Raw genomic sequence first — 21,164 nt, 5'->3', positions numbered from 1 at the left:
CACAGTTAAAGAAAATCTGGGTTGTCTGACATGTACCCCACCTCTCCCCTGCCATATAAAACATGTAACAGAGCTTCTAGATTTCTCTGTCATGAACCATGCCTCTCCCGTGCCTAAAACAGTTCATGTTACAGAGCTTCTGGGTTCTCAGGGATGTACCTAGCACTCCCATGCCAAATATAAAACATGTTACAGAGCTTCTTGGTTTTTTGACATGTATCTCACCTCTCCCATGTCAAATACAAACATGTTATAATACTTTTTGGTTCTTTGACGTCTACCACCTCTCCCACGCCAAATACCGAACATATTGTAACGCTTCTTGGTTCTTTGACATGTACCCCACCTCTCCCATGCCAAATACAAACATGTTATAATGCTTCTTGGTTCTTTGACATGTAACCCACCTCTCCCATGCCAAATACAGAACATGTTATAAAGCTTCTTGGTTCTTGGTTCTTTGACATGTAACCCATCTCTCCCATGCCAAATACAGAACATGTTATAAAGCTTCTTGGTTCTTTGACATGTAACCCACCTCTCCCATGCCAAAATACAGAACATGTTATAAAGCTTCTTGGTTCTTGGTTCTTTGACATGTAACCCACCTCTCCCATGCCAAATACAAAACATGTTTATAAAGCTTCTCGGTTCTTTCACTTGTCTTCCATCTCTCCCACATAGACAAATTTTGCTGCATCATTTTAATTTTACTTCTCCATATTAATCTTACCAAGCATTTGTAACAACTGACAACATGTATCTATATAAATATGAAAGTTAGGATTTGCAGTGCCTTCAAATATATCATAAATCTACCTGTCAGCATGTCCTAACATGTTGTGTTTAAACAGATCTTACCTTATATGCACCTAAACCAAATACACACAGTGCATTTATGTACATGCACAGACAAATGTATGGTCTCAGAAATTCAGCTTAAGACATTTAACACATCATGATAATTCAAATAACTTCCTATAGAAGGCCCAGAATGGACAAGGCACACTTATGGAGTGTAGACAGAGTGAACTATGGACATGGTTTATATCTATTTAACTTTTACAATAAAAGGAATAATATCCATTACTGACTAACCTCTTTGTCTAGAATTAAGATAGATTTCAATAAATGACCATAACATCACTACATTTAACTATTATTTGAACCCCCAAAAAAAAATCTATGCACTGCTGACAAAATGTAGAAATGATATCTAAAATTTAACTCTTTAAGTCATAGTTATACTAGTCCATCAAAATAAGCATACTCCGTATTATACCAGTATATAAACCACACACAAACATGTGCCAGTGTCTGAACACAAACATTAAGGTCTAAACTATACCATTGAAGTTTAATGTAAAATGAATGGATATTTTCCCTTTAAGACGATCAATTTTTTGTTGAGTTATGGCCTGTTTAGATCTCAGTGTTTATCTCTGTTGACAAACCAGTAGTTTGTGGTTTTATGATGATACTCAATACTTGGCAGGGATTAAGCAACTAAGAATGCTAACATTGTTTAATAAATTTCAAGTTGGTAAAATTGAGATTGAATCCTACTATTAAATGAACGTAAAAATCAACCAATGTTTAAAAAGCCACAAGGTCAAACCATAAGGTTGTTATATGATCTGAGATAGGAAAACAGAAGTCTGTAGTTCAAAAAGATAGAAGAACTAAACAGATGGATTCATTAAAATCATCATCATTCTATCAAATACCTTAACACATATGATATGAACATATAGACATGCCTTTGTATCAATTCTTCAGTTTTTATATCAAAACTATTAACATATGGCCACTTTCCATGCAAACTGGTTCTATCCTTAATCATGAAGACTTTTTTTAGGTTTTGAAGCTAAAATTTATGATATTTAGAATTACACATGTTTGGAATATGTTCTACGTGATATATAATGAATTTACTACTATTCTTGCATATTTTGAGGAGAAAGCCAGTAATTTACAATGTATCTGAATTGTTATTTGAAAAATCAGTTATACTGATATGCTTGATGTTCACCATTTAAGTAACTAAAAAATTAAATATAACTATAAAAAGTTGGCAGACATTCATAGAAATCTGTGTGCATTTGTAATTTTAAACCAAAATGCAACTGAAATCTTTTGCAGCACCAAGAAATACCCCCTGGTAATACAAGCACCAATGCCTTACAAATGGTACTTTTCACAATAATAATGAGAACATTACAAAATATCTATAAAAAAAGTACATTAACTAAAAATATGCATCTATGAACCTTGGTAAGTGCAAGTTTTGTAGATGTATCAGTTTATTTTTACTAATTTTTGTGATTCTATGAAATAAACAGGTACAGTCTACTGCTCTCAGCATTGATGAGATGTTATAAGTTTTGCTAATACATGTATTACTTCTCACCCATTTTGTTCATTGTAAGAGTTGTGATAGCCAGGAGTTCAAAAAAACATATCAATATTCACTGTATTGTTTTTCAGAAACAGGGTAAAGCTTTATTCCTAACCTATTTTATCTGACCTTAACACTCTCTACTAAATGTATGGTTATTGATGGAAGTAAGGATTGCCCTCTTAATTAAAACATTCAATACGTCAAGTCTACAATGCTGCAAAACTATTTATTTCATATCAAAGCTGATTTCCTTAGCTCTTCCACAGGAAATTGTAGGTTCCTCCTTCTAGCAATTATTTTCTATAAAGAAATCACACCTTTAATGGAGTCAAATTGGGAACAAATTGCACTCTAATAGTCAACTACTTTTGTTAAAGCAGGTAAATTGTATCTTTTGACAAGTGAAAGGGAAGAAAAGCTAGAACTTTTAACCATAAATGGGATCACTTAATCTTAACAATAGTCTTTTCTTCTTTTTATTCAAGGAAAACATCCCTCCTTGTGAGAAGTCAATACTGCAATACATTATTAATCACTAAGGAATTTATATGTGAAACTTCAGATTTATTTCACAAATTTAATAGCTAGCCTAATCAATAATTTGTTTGTTTTCTCTTCCCCCTTCTGTTGACTTGATGCAGTTTAAATATTCTGCATCTTAAATGTAAAGTAGACATACAGGAGAACAGTATAATGACATACTAGCTTGTCTAAGTCTGTGCACAGTTCCAGTGAAAATTACGTGGGAGACATCTTAGGCTGTGTAACAAATTGTACACAAGTCAATGGAAAAACTTTTTAATTGAAACTACGGAGTAGTGACTAGTCATTTCAAATATACTTTCATTTACAATACCTGAGATAAGGCTGACAAAGAAAATGTTTTGCAACATTTTTTGATCTACAGTCAGTCATCCAGATTATAATTCTTGGCATAGTGGCACATTTACTTTTCCAAACTTAAAATCACATATGCAAGTTTTTGATTGCAATTGGCGAGCAGACAAATGCTTATTTCAGGCACTACTGAAATATATTTTATATCACAATAATACTGTTAATAAGGTACAATACTGCACTAATACACACCATCATAATGTCAAATCAGTACACTGAATAAAAAGTTCTTTCCATGTCTTTTATTGAACTATTAAAAATGGAAGATTTTTTTCAAATTTAAGTTAGTTTCTTTCAATCATAAATAGGTTTAAATGGTACTTCTGAAGAAGGCACAATAATGAAGTTTGTCTAAAACAACATGATTACAAAAAATGATAACATGATAAGAATTTCTATGATCTTGTAAGAAATATCAAATACAAAAAATACCAGTTTTATATATTGTAAATTTCAATATGCTGTACATGTGTTTCAAGGAGTAACCTCTCATCAGCAGCATTAAAATCAAATATGTAGGAAGATCATATTCAAAATATTAGTTGTACTCAAAACCAAAACTATCGAAAGAGGAAGCCAAATCCATCACCGAGAGGTTCTACCATATGCAATGCAAGGAATGAAGATATTTACGAATTTTCTTGAAAGACAAAATGTCGTTGTTGTCTACTCTTTAATAACACTGGGAACATTTAACAAATCCAATATTCTGATAGTAAATCAAGCCATTTCAAACCTATTTAACACCATTTTCTATTCTACCCAGTGTAAAATTGTCCTAAATGGATATAATACTTTTGTGAAATATTCAATGATTATTTGTCATAAATAAATACAATTACTTAACTGTTGCCTTTTAAAAATAATTGATATTGTTAAATTATGTTCAGTTTAAATATCTACACAAGGCAGGTACTGTGAAAAATAAATTAAAATTTAATGAAATTTAAATAAATATCCATTTTCATGTGACTTAAAAGATTGGTGTGATTTTAAAATAATTGCTTGTAAATGGACTGTGATTTCTACACATTAAACAGAAATGTTGATCAAGCACACCAATTCAGATAACTGTATCCTGCAAAAAATATGTTTGTCAATTTCCATTTTTTCCCCAATACTTGAATTAACACCAAGTTATTGTTAAAATAATTTGAAGAGAAAATGTATGTACTGGTAATAACTCTTAACAAGGTTTTCCCTAAGAAGCGAGGCCAAATTGCATGGTTCAAGCACACTTTTGGTCTGTTAAAACTGAGTTTTTTCTTTACAACTGTATGCAACATCATAAAGTTTTGACCTGTTCATAGCTGTTTTTGGCTGGTTCCAGGAAAAATTAGGGGAAACCCTGTTCTATACAGGATGAGAAATGAAATGTACAGAGCTTTCACCCATTCTGGTCTACATAAAAGTTAAAGAGTCGCTGACATTTGAAAAAAATAATTATGACCTATTAAATAATGGCGTTGTAGGACATTTGTTAAATACACATAATACAATGTAATGGAACTTTTCTTATTAATCTGTCAAGACTCAGTTTAAATGTCCAAAAATAATGGTAAATGTTCCTTTTTCAAAAGATGACACAGAAATTATGATTGTGGGTCTTTTATAATTGAAAATAAAACTGATTGAGACCCTGATACTGAATACAAACAATCATGTACCTACAGAATGTATAGAAGGTTGTATAGGAAAGTAAATACACTGAGTTATATCCTTGTGGCTAGTTTGAACACCCTATATCTACCAAGGTATAAAAATACTGATAAATGATTAGAACAAACACAACGTTAGTCTGCGAAATAATGAACTCTGATAGTATAAACAGTCCTTCATATACTATAACTCAACTACATGTAAGTAGGTCTCTTTATCCATTATAAATTGACATCTACAAATTAAATGATTTCCAAACAAAACTATTTGATACAACAAGGGCATACTAAAGTAATAAAGGTCTTCTTTATTGGAGGACTTTCCCCATGAATAAAACCTGTTAAACAGTTAATTTTTCAAAGGTAGGTGCAAGTGCAACTGCTTGCCAGTTTTCAGGGTAAAAAAAGAAGTTTACAAGTCATTTTCAAGATCAAATGAATTTGTTTTAGAACTCAGTCCTAACTGTCAGAGGAAAAGCCCATTATTTCAGGTTCAGTTTAACTTGGAAATACTGTAGGTTCCTAAAAACCATGAAACATTCATGGCTTATAGTATCCTCTGTGGTGTGTATTCCTAGCAACTCCAATACTGTACCCAATCTTGTCTTGTCTATATTAGTAGTTTATATCATAAAATAAGTTAAGGGGCAACATTTTGTTTTTATGAGAAAAAAGGTGTAAACCAAACTAAGAAATATTGTAATGTAATCAAAAGAATGTAATCCAGGGACAAAGACCAGACATGGAAAACACACATACACAACGAAGAACATAAAGTTACAAAAAAAAACAACAAAAAAAACAATAAAACACTGCTTTACTTTAACTTAAATAATGTTGATCCCTAAGTTTGATCAGTTCCCATGGTAGGGATCATTTTCTAACTTTCTTGATCTTTATCCTTTACCCTTTACTTACCTTTTTTTAATCAATAATCCCTTTAGTGAATTGGGAGCAGTTGTGCAGTCACAAACATATAAATGCTATATGTCGAATTATCTCCCCCAGTAGTCATCAGATATTAATCATTTTCCTTCATATACATATGATGACCAACCTTACTATCAAATTTCATAAAAAGCCACTGAGCCATTAAGGAGGAATTGCATTTACATGAAGAAGATGTTAAGAGGGCGTCCACCCAAAATCAAGGCAGTGGATGACAAATGACAAATTTTGTTTTAAAAAAATGTTCATGTATTTCATATTTCAAATCCATCCTTTCTCAAAGTTGAATGTTGGTTTTTGATTTACTGCAACAGTTAAAGAGAATAATATACATTTCATTGAAAAGGGGAGAAAACTCTTCCAATTTTTGTGTAAAATTTGGTTGCTTTCTTAGCGAACTGTAAAATCATTTTCTGAGCCATCCATTGTTGATTAAAAAAAACTTTGTTCTCTAAACAGATATTGGTTGGGTAGGATTTTTTCAAATGAGCGATTTTCGGCATAATTAAAAGTATTCAAGATTTTAATGGGCCACTTATTTACATTCTATGTAAAATCCTGTAACTTTAATGGGCCATTTCCAGCTTCAGTGTGCATATGACACATTGCCCTTGGCTTTCCAAATCACTGTTAAATATATGATATAAATATAACATTGGAATAAAAAATTCCTTAGGATAAAATTTACCATGAACCATCCATATCATAAGAATGGTTTCTAAATGGACATTCTATAACAAGTAAAAGCTATCATTCTCACAATGACAACTTCCTTTATGCACAGATCTACACAGGATGCCTAATTTCATCAAAATTCATTGAGCAGTTACCCTATGTGTGGACAGACAAATGAAAAAATAAAACTGACACCATGATTTCTACATATTCCCACAAATTCTGTTTTTGGAAGTGTAACTACAGGTCCCTAGCAGTCTGAGCTGCTCATCTAGATGAACCTAAAAATGCTATGGTATAATGTGCAATAATTTGTAGAATACATTGCCTTCAACAATCTTTTTAAGACATAAGTAACATTAGCATTTAGGCTTGCCATGTTCATTTAAAAATTAATAAGAAAAAATTAGAAACTCTTCAGTTCTTACAAATATGGCTCGAAACATTATTACATCACTGTACCTTTGGACAGTTAATTTATTGTGATAATGCCCTCTATACAAGCAACTACTGCATAAATATTTATCAAAGCCAATGAAGAAAGGTAACAAGGGTTGTTTCACATGGAAAACAAAAGCTTGTAAGAGATAGAACAATATGTTACATGTTTTATCCAATGGTTGAAACTCTAGTTGTATGATAATAGAGTAAAACTTGAGTACATCACCTAACCTTTAAAGACCTTTATATGTCAACTATCAGCTTTGTGGTTGTCAAATATTGTCTGACAGTGACAAATTAGGATTACTCTAATCTGTCATGACATTTGTGGTTCCAAAATTTGACCAGACCCAGGCCACTTACTGCTGTAAGATATGACAATTCATGAGATGCCAATTTGTTTTAATGTTTTTGTTGGTTTGTAAAAAACATATTTATAATCCATTCAAAGTATGATACAAGTGAAGTATAAAGGATCCTGAATGAAAGGATCTTAAGGATATTTCCCATAAGGAAACAACTAATTTATATACTCATTATGTTCAGTTAACAAGAGTTATTGTCCGTAATAAATTTTCCATGTTACAGGGAATATTGATCATGCTGTGTAATGAACAATGGTGTCTTGGTCTGCCTGTACTTACGCTAAAATTGGTCCTAACAATGAGTTGTGGGGAGGAGTACAAACTGAACTGGCTTGGTAATTGGTCCAAAAGAATCAAATGTTGCATGGACTGTCCATCACCATGACAACAGCCAATCAGACTCAGCAACACAACCAAATTAAGCACAACCCTCATCATTTTATTCTTTTCTACATTTCTGTACTGTTGTCTCTGAAATAACAGGAAAAATAACAAACATAATATGATATGAATGTCATCCTACTTTTCAGGGTTAGAAACATGCCTAAATCTATTAAATCTACATTGTATCAAGACTGCTAGATTAGCAACAGAGCCATATTTTATTTTAACAATTAAATAACAAGTCCATAAAGACCATTGTGTAAAAATATCACAAAATTAAGTAGCACAAGTACTTCAGCTAAGAATTATGCTAAATGTGATACATGGTTGGAAACCCTACATATTTTCATTTTTAATATTTTATTTAAAATTATTATTTAAAATAACTTTGACCTAACAAAGAATACTAGTATCTACAAGGCCATATGTTGTTTGCTAGAAAGACAGGAAGTAGTTACTCCAAGTATCAAGATTTCTGAGTGCTTAAAAACACTTTCTAGCACAAGAAGTATCTCCCCAAATACAATGGAATCATGTACCACCTAAATTCTTAGTCAACTGTATTGATGCACTTCAAACAAAAAATATAAAACCATAGGAAGAACTTTACATACAGGTGTATGTTCCAAGACCTTGGTAAACATATGTTCAAGGCTTGGGTACAAATTTCCGTAGAACTGTCATATAACCCCAGGTTTTTGTTTAAATATATGAACTACCTAACATTCTGGTACAAATACACATGAGCCAATGGCCAGGCATTGGTATAAAGTAAATGTATGAAAATACAGTAAATGACACTGTTAAAGCTTTGAACTATTGGGGAAAAACCCTCCTAACATGGAGCTAAAAAAAAATCTTCATTTTTTTCGAGTTCTTCAATAATGGCCTTTAATGTGCTTTTGGAAGGAAACAAAATGTTTTGGTGCCAATGATGAATCACAACACATATATGTTTTTATTACTATAGACTGTTTGTTATGATTCTATAATTCTATTATTTGAGTCAGTCATGAGTGACTCTGTCCTCTAAGATCTCAGTTAATCTTATTATGAGATTCATTGTGGTTTAACATTTAATCTTTAATGAAACAATAATTAATAAATGATTACAAATACAATTGAAAGAATGAATGCAAGAACAAAAGACTTAAAACAAATGTGTATGAAAGATTTGGCCCAAGTTTTCTACGATGGTTTAGGGCTTTTAAGTAGGCAGTGACTGGGTCAAATAAACAAGAAAGAGAGTATAAATAACTAGAATGGCACATCAATATGATTTGGCCTTGTAGTTATGGTTATAATTAAAAACAAGATTTACACACTCTACTTAAAAAATCTTGTTCAATTCAGAAATTGTTACCATGATTATTACCATTTTGAAAAATGTATACTATCTTTTCAGAATAATTAAAACTCACATTATAGAATTTTTCATTTAAGAAAAGCATTATGGAAAAAAAAGATATCACATTCTGATCTTGAACTACAAATTGCAAGAAATAATATTCCATAAAATTTACAATCATCAGTGGTTATTTTATGACTGTTAGAATAATGGACTAGATACATCTGACTAATTACTTTATGTTCTTTAACCCACAAAAACTACTTACCCTCAACATTTTATGGCCACTTTTTCTCAAGCATCGTTAAAAGTCTAGATTGTTTTTTCATTTTATGTATTTTTTATTCAGGAAAACATTATTATCATTATTTATCATTATTTTTTGCCTTTTTTGTCCACATCAGAGGTACATTCTATGTGCATCTGTGGAAAATGTAAAATATTGTTCATATACATTTGGGGGTGGGAGGGAATGCATCTTTCATAAATGAACACATTGGTTCCACCATTACACTACATGTATTTCAAAACAGACTAAAATAGTATTAGCATTAAGCTTACAAAAAACCCTGGAGTTACACTCTATTTGGACTTGATTTATGTATTTTTTATTGCAGTCATCCATCAATAATTATCTTCCTACATGCATGTTGACATGTGTACATATGATACCAAGTCTTTCAATAAGAGTTCATGAAAATTCAATGAGTGGTTGGAGGAGTTATGCTAGGGTCCATAGCATTTTTCTGATTTTATTAGGTACTACTTAATAATAAGAAGAAATAATCAGCTACTATTTGAATGAAATTATTCAGTTTAAATTAGAATTCTACATTTGTGTAATTTTGATTTTGTTGTTGTTAAATACACATTGTAAAAGGTAAAACAGATTTTTTTGCAGTTTTCAAAATGTTCAATTATTTAGGAACACTATAAACATTCAAATGTATAAACACATTCACATCTTCAGATATCCATTAAAGTAATAATAAAAAGTCCTGGTAAATATAAACAATAATAGCAACAGTGTGCTTCTGGGTTGTATTAATTCTGACACATGTATATTCTGAGTTAATATTTCATGTTTAAAAAGTGGGTCATCACATGACAAGCTAAAATAGAGAAAGAAGCATGAACATATACTGTTTACAATGGCCTGAACTTTCACTCTAGACTGATCACTCTTACAATGTGAATGGACATACATGTAATGTTACTTAAAAATTTCTTGCAAGCCAAAATGCTTTTTATTCATTGAAAATATAATTCATTGTACCAATACATGTTCGTGTAAAAGAAAATGCAATGCTCATTAAAAAATAAATTTCAGGAGTTTTATACATCAGTATTCGGACAACTCTTTTGAAGGTAAATTTGTAAATGCACATGTACATTACATGTAACTACATTTAGACCTGTCCATAGGAAACAGGTGTCCTGCAATCTTTAAAACAGGAACATACAACTGAATGCTTGACACACTGTATCAAAATCCCACACCAAATTTCATATCATTCATTACATGAACAGGTTATAGGTTGTAAACTATTGAAAAAATACCTAACATACAGTATACATGTACATGTAACAACTCTAAAATTCAGATGACTGAAGTGGATGCAAAGCTGAGATAAAATTCCCCATGGAAGACTTAATTTATACATGTCTACCATAATCTGAAATCAGCCCACTGAAGGGTTCTCAAGTTTTAGCTGATGAAACTTTATGGGACAGAAATACATGTTTATGTTATTATAAAAAATGGGTCTCATTACTAAGCATGCATTTATAAAATTGAAAATGTGTAAAAAGTTCTATATGTAATTTTCATAGCAAGCACCACGAAGCGATGTGAGCTCTATGGTTACTGCATGTACTATCATAATTTCTCTTATGGTTCGCCAGCATACTAATGAAAAAAAAGTCATGTCTGGTAGTAACAAAAAATGACTGTCCTTACAGAGAAAATTCATTGTTTCCTTAAACAATTAAAAATATAAAGGTTGAGATCAGGGTTTTAGCTAGGATTTTGAAAGCTTTAGTCACTTTTGCGTTAAGATTAAGTTTCAGTATAAATAACTCCATCTTTTCTGATAGTTTTTGAGTATTTTCTATTTTTTTAATTATTAAAAGAAGTGAATATGATGTGTTTTCATAGAGTTTGGGAAAACATGGATGTAGATACGTTCATCTCCGCTGTTCCACTGTTCGTGTTGTCAAGAACCTAACCCACCTCTGAAAAAATATTACTCTGATTGTATTATCCAAATCAAAGCATAACTTTTCTAAGATAGGATAGGCAATCGTTTTCTTTTTGGAATTTTGATTTATTGCTGTCAGTTGCATCTGAATTTTATTTAAGTCACATGATATGTATAAAATATTCTGAACTGTAATATTTCTGGTATCTGTATAAATTAATCGTACCCGCTAAAACTGAATAAGATGCTGCCAGAAATGCTCTTAAAGATTAAAATTTGTAAAGTATGGCAAAGTGCTACGAAGTTATTGACCATTTTGAAAGTGAGGAGAAATGGGGATTGGGCTGGAATTTTGGAGAAAAAAAATTACTTATTCATTGAAAAAGAAAAAAAAACAAAAACATTTCCCCATTATTAAATAAGATTTTCAAATAAAAATATTGCACTCCCTAAACAAAAATTCTCATCTGATGCCCACTCTTTTGTACAATTTTACGAGTCTCACACAGACAGTACACATATGGAAAAGCTCATGGTGCTCGCTGATTTAGGCAATGCCTATTCCATATCATAAAAATTATTAGAAATCAAAACAGTTTTATGAAAATATTAATGGCATAAATTAAAGCAGATATATATACAAGTTTCAAATCATGGTACAAGTATGTGTATATTGTAATTTGTTTATGTATATGCAAACTGTAAATATTAGTAAAAAATATATTAATTAACTTAACTTCCACATCAAATCTGACTGTTTTACCTTCATGCATTCACGTGCATGCATTAAAGTTTACTTAGATATCATTCAAATGCTACAAACTTACCCCTCCCCCCTTCTACTTTCTGTACTATAGTATACTGGCTATAAACGTATGTCGCGGCTAAATAAAAGTATTGCGTGTTAAATTAATGTACATATTATTTATGTTTTAGTTCCAACTGAGTAAACGTGATATAAGATAACTGACAGTTGGTGTCTAATTCACAAAATACAGTGGCACACCTGAAAATGCCTATTTTTACCTGTCGTAAATTACTTTACCTGTAATTGTAAAGATGATCTCTTTTAAATTAAAATATTGTCACTTCATAGAAAAAGTTCCTTCCATTTTACGTTCCTTCATCTTGTCGACGTTTTTAACTTGTTGCCATGCTAAGGTTCCGTTTTCTTAGTAAACATGTGCTTTTTAATAGCAGCCACAAATTTTGGTAAATCAGTGCAGACCTCGGTTTACGTCCATTCAACCATGAATTACCCTCCCTCTGCAGTAGACATATCATTTAACTCTTATTGTGATATGAGATACTTTTTAATAAAAAAAATCTTTCTTTAATATAAGCGAGAACTTTATTATTGAATCAGACTGCACCTTATACATCGAAAATGTATTAAAACTTTGTTTAAAATCCTGCCAAAATAGTTATACTTACCTGCTACAGTGGGAGTAGGTTTATTGAAAAGAACGGCAACTTTGTACCCTCTTGATCAACAGTACGTTTTGAAACAGGGCCAAACATGATTGTGAATTTAACTAGTTAAAAAATCATATCTTTTTAAAAGTTTCTTGGACTGTCATCGGTGACAAAGTACACCTTGAACAGGATAAACTAACATGGATTCTTATAGGATAATTTTCTTTTTTGGATTCTTTTTAATTTCTGAAATTTTGTCACCCGTTTCAACAGATGTGACACACGGCCAACATGCAATATCATATGTGCATAGTTTAAAAACCAGAGAGGAAAGTTATTCTGAAAACAATCTGAAGATTGTCAGTGACAGAATGAAGATACCCCATGATTTCAACAGGAATATTTTCTTGGATCTGATCCAGTACATTGAAGTAAGTATCTTAGTTAAAATGTTATAAAATTATACAGTAAATACTTATACCTATATACATTTTGTACTACAATACTGATACCCTTATATTCAAATACATCTAATATTATAGTTAAATTAGTGCTTGTTCTTTGAGTTATAGATCTAGTCAGCTAACTTTAAAACTTGTTTTGAACCTAAGTTGGTGGCAGATCCGGGCTGGAACTCCCTTCTTCTGTTTGAATTTTTTTAATTTAGTGCAAAATTTTGGTTGAAATGAGCCATTACACATGTAATTGTCTGAATTTTCCTTTACAAGATCTCTGGATCTCTATATGTAGCTCCCTGGTGCAAATCATGTGTCTGTGCTATACTTATATTTTGGAACATGCATGTACTAAATGTAAAAAAAAATAGATACTTTATTCAAAATAATTTTCAGACAAAAAAAGACCTACATTTGTATTATAATTTATACTTGCACATGTGATAACAATAGTTTACTTGTATTCAGTGCAAAATTGCAGATCTTACTTTAAAGCAATGTTGACTATTTGTCATCAAAGCACTAAAAATTAATATGAAAGTAGATTAAATGTGATCTTTTTTTTAATGACAGTAAAATACAATGAAGTACAAATAAATCCTTTGAAGATTTCATGTTCCTTCAAATGCAGATATAGATTCAGACATTCTTTCTTCAATTATTTGTAAACATTTATGTACATGTATTACTTTTACCAATATACAAAAACGTGGATTAAAAACAGTAGAACATGTACATTTTTGTATGTGTTTGAAAACTATTGATATTAGAAAATGTGTGAGAAACATAAATTTGTTTTGGAATACTACATGTGAAGGTTTTGATCAGCTTTGTTCTTCTTATTCTGATATCATTTTTTGAAAGCTGTTTATACATGTACATGTGAGTGAAACTGTACAGACTAATACAAAAACAGTGTGCTCATGTAAATTGTAAGGTACAAGAAAAATTATGTTGAGAAATTACCTATAATTTGTATTCAAGACAACACTACAAGAGGCCTTATTTAAATATAGGTTTAAATTGTATATGATCCGATTATAATCTTAAATCCGATTGTCTGATTGACGATCAAACATTTACTGGTGTTTTATTTCATTCATCAATCACTAATGTACAATACATCTTAATTTCAGTAAGAGTACAAAATTGTCTCTCTTACCTGAAAAAGGTAGATCAGTCACAATAAAGCTGTGAAATCATGTGAAACACATCTGTGATAATCATTTGATATCTATGATTATTGATGATGGAGAATCAATCAGTTAACAATGATTATGTTGTTCAGCTATCTATGCATTCATCTCCCATGGTTATAGAGAAAAAATCTAATTACTTTGTTTTTTTGGTTAACATTTCTTTGACCATTACAGCTGTAGCTTATAACTTTCATGTACATGTAGATACAATCAAGTGTTCCCACTATCCAAGTGAAATACTATCACAGTTTCTTTTAATCCATTGGGACAAACCTTTAGTGTGCTTTTGGCAGACTTTGGCAAGAAAAAAAATGATTTCCATGGAAAGATAAGACATTTTCCCACAATTTCATAAAGATACATTTATGTAAAAGTAATAAGTTGTGGTTATACAGTATGCTTATCATTTCATATAAACTAGCTTTATTGAGATTAAAAGGGAAAACAAATTTGTCAGCTCTTTTAAGAATTGAGGTTGATTTCAGGTGATCTGTAATCTCACATGTTAAATATAGGGCTAAGTTATGATGTTTTAATTAAATTAGCTGCAAGCCAGACTGCACCTTAACAATGTTACATCTGTTATCAGACTGTGTATGTCATGTCTCAGTTGATACTCTGAAGAATATTTAATAATGATAATGCCGCCCTTTACAATCTTAGTTTCTAACTGTAGGGGCAAGCATTTTTGTACCTACCTATAATATACATACAATGTATACACATATGGAAGTAGTGTTAATTGTATTGTAAATAACCTTACAGTAAATGTAAATTCATTGAAGACTCCACAAATTGGAGAAGACTTAATTAAACATATATGTGTAAAAAAAAGTTTCTTATTTGGCTTTAAAAAATAGAAAGTTCAATATCCTCATTTGTACATGTACTTGTATATTTGTGGAGTCAAAGTATGACTGTCTGTATCACAGCAAGTCTGTAATGAGTATAATGTCAACCGTAAATTTTACATTCTACTGATTTTTCATTGCTGCTCAAAAGAGAAGACTTCGATATGGAGAAGGGCTAAATCTTCAGGTACATGTACATTGTTAAACAGTTCTCAGCACTAAATAGGGAAATAGGGAAGACATCCATTTATCTGATTTTTGATAGATTGTTTAAATGAATAGAACAGTTGGCTATAAAGGATGTTTTATTGGGAATGGTTGTAAAACAGGCTATAGCACCTGTTTTACTACGATACATGTACATGTACTATTTTGTTTATCCATGTACATACATGTACCATGTATAAAATCTATACATGCTGTACTGGTTAGTAATGACTTGTTTATACTTTAATAAGTTTTCTAATTAATTTCTTGTTCAAACATGCAGAAAGTTGAGAACTGCATGCACATGTATAAATTTACATTTTTATTTTTCAAAAAATGAAATTATCATTAGGGTTTCAAACCCAAAGACATTTAACTCTTTCACCCTATGAGGACAACTTTCAAAATGAAAAATAATTTTGATTTATGTTGTGGTGTCATGTTACTGACAGGACTGTAAAAAAGATAGTAATTTCAGTGAAAGAGTGCTCATCCCTCCATTATAATAAAATGGTTGGTTGATATTAATTTTTAGGTCATCACTCTTCCACAACCATGGCTTTTGCCAATCTTATTAAACCTTATAATTAAACTGTTCATGATCATGTAACAACCAAGGACTTCATGACAGTGCTTTTATGATTTAGGGTAAATGTATTTAATTTACATGTAACATTTATTCTCCTTCAAAGAGTAAAGGCTTAGTTTTGCAAGTCACCTGTCATATATTAATTAAAAATAATTTAGAAGAGGACTTGCAGCATTGCAGTGATCTATGAATGTGTTTAACACGGTAGATTTGTTCTCTATGAAGTCATACATGTACATTTTGTAACATTGTCACTTTTCGGGAATCCTTCTTTTCATTTTTTCGCCTTGAGTCACATAATGAAGTTAACTACAGCTGTATCAAGATAAAATTAGACATTCACAAGGCACTAGATTTTGGTATATGTAAGGCCACTATTATCTTACCTATCACTCTTAAAGCAAATAACATTTGTCAAATGTCAAGACAAAAACTACCAAATGTGGTGATAATTGGGTAAATCATAAAAGTAAATAGTAGATAATATAGTGGTCTAGCTTTAGGACTTCTATGTGTAAGAAACTAACCTGTGCCCCAAAAATGTATCTATTTAAACTCTTGAATTTGCTGCACCTGCTTATGCTAACTCTGAGATCATTTTCAAGTATACATTTTCATAGTATAGGGATCAGATACTGCAAACATTACCTCTATCAATAGGGCTGCTTAGATGTTCTAAAACTGATGTACATATAATAGTACTTTTACATTAAACAGATATGTAGCTCTATAGTGAAAACAATACAAATATAAGTTTGAACCTAGAAGTATCTATTTCAGAAGTATTTTGCAGAACAGATGTGTCTGATCACTTTTCAGTGCTTGTTGTATTGTGTTCACTATGGGTCATTGGTAATGATAATAGATTCATACTTGGGTTCAGAAACACCATAATGACAGATTACAGTTGTTCTAACACCTAGGTACAAGGAACTTGTTGTGTACCATCAATTTATAATGGACTTAAATGTGTCTTATTATATATGTTAGTATATAACTTATGGTGTAAACAGGACAATAGTCTTGTCCTACATGTTTGTGTAAAGTTGTTCTAATTTGTCCACTTTTTCAAGGTTACAGGTGGATTGGTATTTGTATATATATTACAAGGTTCCATGCCACAATAGAAATTTTTGATTGATTGTCGAGGTTTTGGATGAAGCTATTGATTACTTAAAAAAAACTAATTTTACTGGAACGAAATTTATTTTGTAATTTGATGAAGCCAATCTACTTGTACATTTACAGCATCTTTAGAGTGAGGAAAATGTATATTATTTGATGATTTGTGTAAAGTTTAGTCTATACAGAAACTACTTCAACAATTATTATTTTACACAGCAGAAGATTGTCATAAGCAACTCAAAGCAGATGCTTTCATTTAAGGAAAAAGGGCAAGTCCAGGCATTTTGAGACATCTCAAAGAAAAAAAGAATTCAAAATATTTAAAAAGTATCAACCTTAATAAATTTGTGTCTACAATTTTGATATCTTGGACTATTTTGGCCATCATATTGACTGTACTAAGCGTTTTATTATTTGAAGTATCTTTGAAGAAAAGAGAAGAATGACTTATTATAGAAGTCTTCTAGAATTTCAATAAGAAAGTATCAATGTTTAAGCTATCTGCTATATGTACATTGTACATGTAAATTGGATCTTTACTGTACATGTTGTTAGATAAATTTGATTCTTAAGGATGTCTTATATAATGCATTTTACAAAAATGAATGAATTAGGTAATAAACTTGTTGACAAGTACCAAGTTTCTAGGAAGTAATATAGTACTGAGGATGGGTAATATTTATCTAGTTTTTACGTAATCCAGGATCTAACCATTGATAGATGAGACTATTGATCAATATGTTTGTAAACTACACTGCATCAAGAAAAAAATAGAGAAACAAAAGTATCTAATGAAGGGAAATGGCTTGGAACACCAATAAAACATGATGAATTGACTGTTGAAAATTCAGTAAAATTTTTGAATGTTTGAACCCTAAAAATTAACTATGGTTCCATATCTTGTTACAGATTGTCCATTAGAAATAAGTAGTCAAGGGATTTTATTGAAATCTTATAATGGCCAGTTTTATTTATCTTGAATTCAGTGTGATGTTTCACCAATTTCTGCTCTTACATTTTTCTCATTATTTTTCCATTATTAACTACATGTACATGTATTTATTATCCTTTTTTTTTCAATTGCTTCTTACTGAGAATTTTATTTCATATTTTTGTAAGCATAGTAAATACATACATGCTTTCTGATGAAAAGAAATGCATTCAAAGATGACATAAAGTAACTTTCTTTAAGTTGTACTTAGAATTCCCTTGTTCACCTTTCTAGATATGAAATTATCTTTATGAATCGTTGATGTGTAAATATTAAAACTTTAAAGTAAAAGTAGTACTGAGTTCCTCTAAAAATAGCTCACAATAGCATTATACCAAGAAAAACAAAATGATGAGAAATATCATTTATGTACACTGTTTTGTTATGATTTTATTTCATGATAAAACCTTTTAGAAATAGACCTGACACCAGGTAGAGAAATTATCTATGGTCTTTGGCATGCATAATTCCCTCACAAAAGAAGATCTGTAGAGGCACACGCATGAAGTGACATCATTTATTTTTGACCTTTGCATTGTACCATGTGACTGCTGATATGGAATAAATTTGAATTTTGATGCGCTCAGACACCTAATTTTACAAAAATGCTTAAACAAGCAGAACACAAATAGAGCACTCCTCTTTAGAATTGTGGTGAATTTCATTATGTGGTTTCAAAATGTCGTTAAAATTTTCTTGTACAAAATATCACTGATGACGTATGGTGTGTATGATAGTAACTTTTTTTATTCTTTAGTGCAAACTTTTCTTCTGATCTTTACCTTCAAAACTTGTTCAGAGAGTTCAGAAGTGGATGGGACACAGTTGCGATATATATAAGTGAAAATTTAAGAGATGATTTGAACAGTAGATATAAATTAAAGTTAAAAAGTGATCAGTTCAACTGATGAGGTGCCTGGGTCAAATTTTCTATAAAAAATAAAGTTAAACTTACAAAGATCAAGTATATACCTTATCTTATGTATCAGGCTTTTTCCTAATACTGAAGATGTGGTCATAAAGACCACAAAACATCATCTACAACAATTCTCAACTAATTAAAAGAAGATATGTGCAGTCCGACCTCTTTAAGTTTCTGAAGGTAGCTGCAAATGTACATTTATGTATAAGAGAATAAGATATAAACTGAGTAAAATGACTTGTTATCAGTTTTATGCTTGTCATTGTAACATTAACTTGAGATTCCCAACCTTTTGATATAGTTCATTTTCTGATGCTATTCAATATCATCAACAATTACACTACTTTGGATATTTTAGGTAATATATATATATAATGGTTTTTTTTATAGTTTCAATTAAAAATGAATGCTACTGCACCCAGCTCTGATAATAGTTTTCACCAAAACATGTATATAGTGATCTGAGTTTGGATTATCTTATTACATTTATATCAGGTAATTGTGATAATCTTAAAAAAATGTAAATTGAGTGGAAATACCTGGTAGAAGTGTAGGCTAATTTGCTGGGCTTATAATTTTCAACCTTCTTTGGTTAGTAAATATAAATTGATTCAACCCAAGTAAAAAAAATTAAAATGCAACAGAATATTTCTCAATTACGTAGGTTGATGGAAGCCAAAATTAATGAGCTTACTACACTTGTTATGTATTGAAGACACATGAACTTCCCTGGACAGGATTTCACTGTCAGAATTTTGACAAATTTCATAAAATTAGTGATGTCATAAATTCATCTTGTATATGACTCTTTTTATCTGGTAATTTGGGGTTTTCTAAGTTCATACATGTATTTTCTGAGGTTATTGCTTTTATCCAACAAAACACTTTTTGCAAAGCAAAAGAAAGACTATGTTATTTTCAATATGTACAAGAACTGTATGTATTAGAATTTGGAAACAGAATTAGTAAATTGTCCTGTGGATTCATTAAGACCTAAATTACAACGAAAAAAGTTTTTTTTTTTTTTTAATGTAAGGACTGAGGCATCAATGCTTATGACTGAAAGAAGTGGCCTGTATTCAGTGCTGTATAAATACAACACAATACTTGAGTACTGTATACCACTATTGTATGAACTTCATTGGTTCTGACAAATCCCTTTAGTAACACAAAAGTGATTAGATTTTATAATAGGTTGGGTTGTATTTTCATTCACACATGGGCAATATGTGTCAAGTGACAGAAAAAACTACTTAACCACATTTTGATTACATGTATAATATCTACAAAGATAGAGGTCTACTGGAGGACAAATTGTCTTTCTTATAAAGGAACATCAGATAACAGTATTGTAGAAAAGTGTGTAGTGAGACTAACTGCTATTTAAGTTTTACTGAATAAATGACAGATTCACTGATTATGATCGTAATTGGCTTGACATATAAACCATGGCTGTGTTATCAAAAGACCTGTGATAATATCCCTACCCTATTGTCAGTTAGCACTGAGGGTTGGATGATATTCTGTTTTATGGGTAGGTGGACTCTTTGATGTAGATATATATGGGTTAGTGACCTATTTTTGACTAAATTTTGTTGTACCCTGAGATCAACATTGTAAGTCATTTGATGAAGAAAGACATTTGAAGGAAGGTTAATCATTTCCTGTTAAAAATTATTGTACATGTACTGAAAAAAAAAATTCTAAAGATTTACTTCAAAACCTGAAATCCCAGAGTTTTTCAGAAATTAGTTCTCTTCAAACTTTGGACTTTTCAACTCTTTACACAATGTTGCCACATGATAAATTTAAATCTCATTTAAAAGGACTTATTCATATATCTTTTGCTGATTTGAGAAATTATGTTGTTCTTGGTTATATACTTTTCTAAAAAAAATCTCAGAAGGGTAAAGTGTGATACAAATAGGGCAGGTTTGCAGCATGCTTGATTTCCTCATTGATAATATACTTGTCACATTTAGAGGAGCTATATTTCAGCAACAATTTGGCATTCCAATGGGTACTAACTTTGCTCCTCTATTAGCCATCTTGTTTTTATATTCATACAAAACTGAATTTCTTCAGGTGCTA

The 21,164-nt window shown here is 30.8% G+C and overlaps 2 protein-coding genes across 4 annotated transcripts in view; one reads left to right on the top strand and one right to left on the bottom strand.

Moving 5' to 3' along the window:
* LOC148626278 (uncharacterized) overlaps positions 1-21,164 on the bottom strand; it is a 73,129-nt gene that overhangs the window by 35,774 nt on the left and 16,191 nt on the right. Inside the window, exons 1-2 of one of the 3 annotated variants that reach the window (XM_088570154.1) lie at positions 12,364-12,504; positions 7,665-7,856 (exon numbers count right to left, since the gene is read on the bottom strand). In XM_088570154.1, coding sequence (XP_088426280.1) covers positions 7,665-7,823 — 159 coding nt within the window. In that variant the 5' untranslated portion in view covers positions 7,824-7,856; positions 12,364-12,504. Of the gene's footprint in view, positions 1-7,664; positions 7,857-12,145; positions 12,260-12,363; positions 12,505-21,164 lie in introns of those variants that run through there. The other 2 variants (XM_088570155.1, XM_088570157.1) reach the window with 2 other exon arrangements.
* Positions 12,806-21,164, top strand: part of LOC148626277 (uncharacterized) — an 80,263-nt gene continuing 71,904 nt past the window's right edge. The window contains exon 1 of the mRNA XM_088570158.1: positions 12,806-13,165. Coding sequence (XP_088426284.1) covers positions 12,935-13,165 — 231 coding nt within the window. The 5' untranslated portion in view covers positions 12,806-12,934. The remainder of the gene's footprint in view (positions 13,166-21,164) is intronic.

This window comes from Perna viridis, chromosome 2 (genome assembly GCF_037379345.1).
Source record: "Perna viridis isolate PV_CMFRI_1.1 ecotype Kerala chromosome 2, ASM3737934v1, whole genome shotgun sequence".
In the NCBI taxonomy this organism is placed as follows: domain Eukaryota; kingdom Metazoa; phylum Mollusca; class Bivalvia; order Mytilida; family Mytilidae; genus Perna; species Perna viridis.
This window is presented reverse-complemented; position numbering and strand designations above follow the sequence as displayed.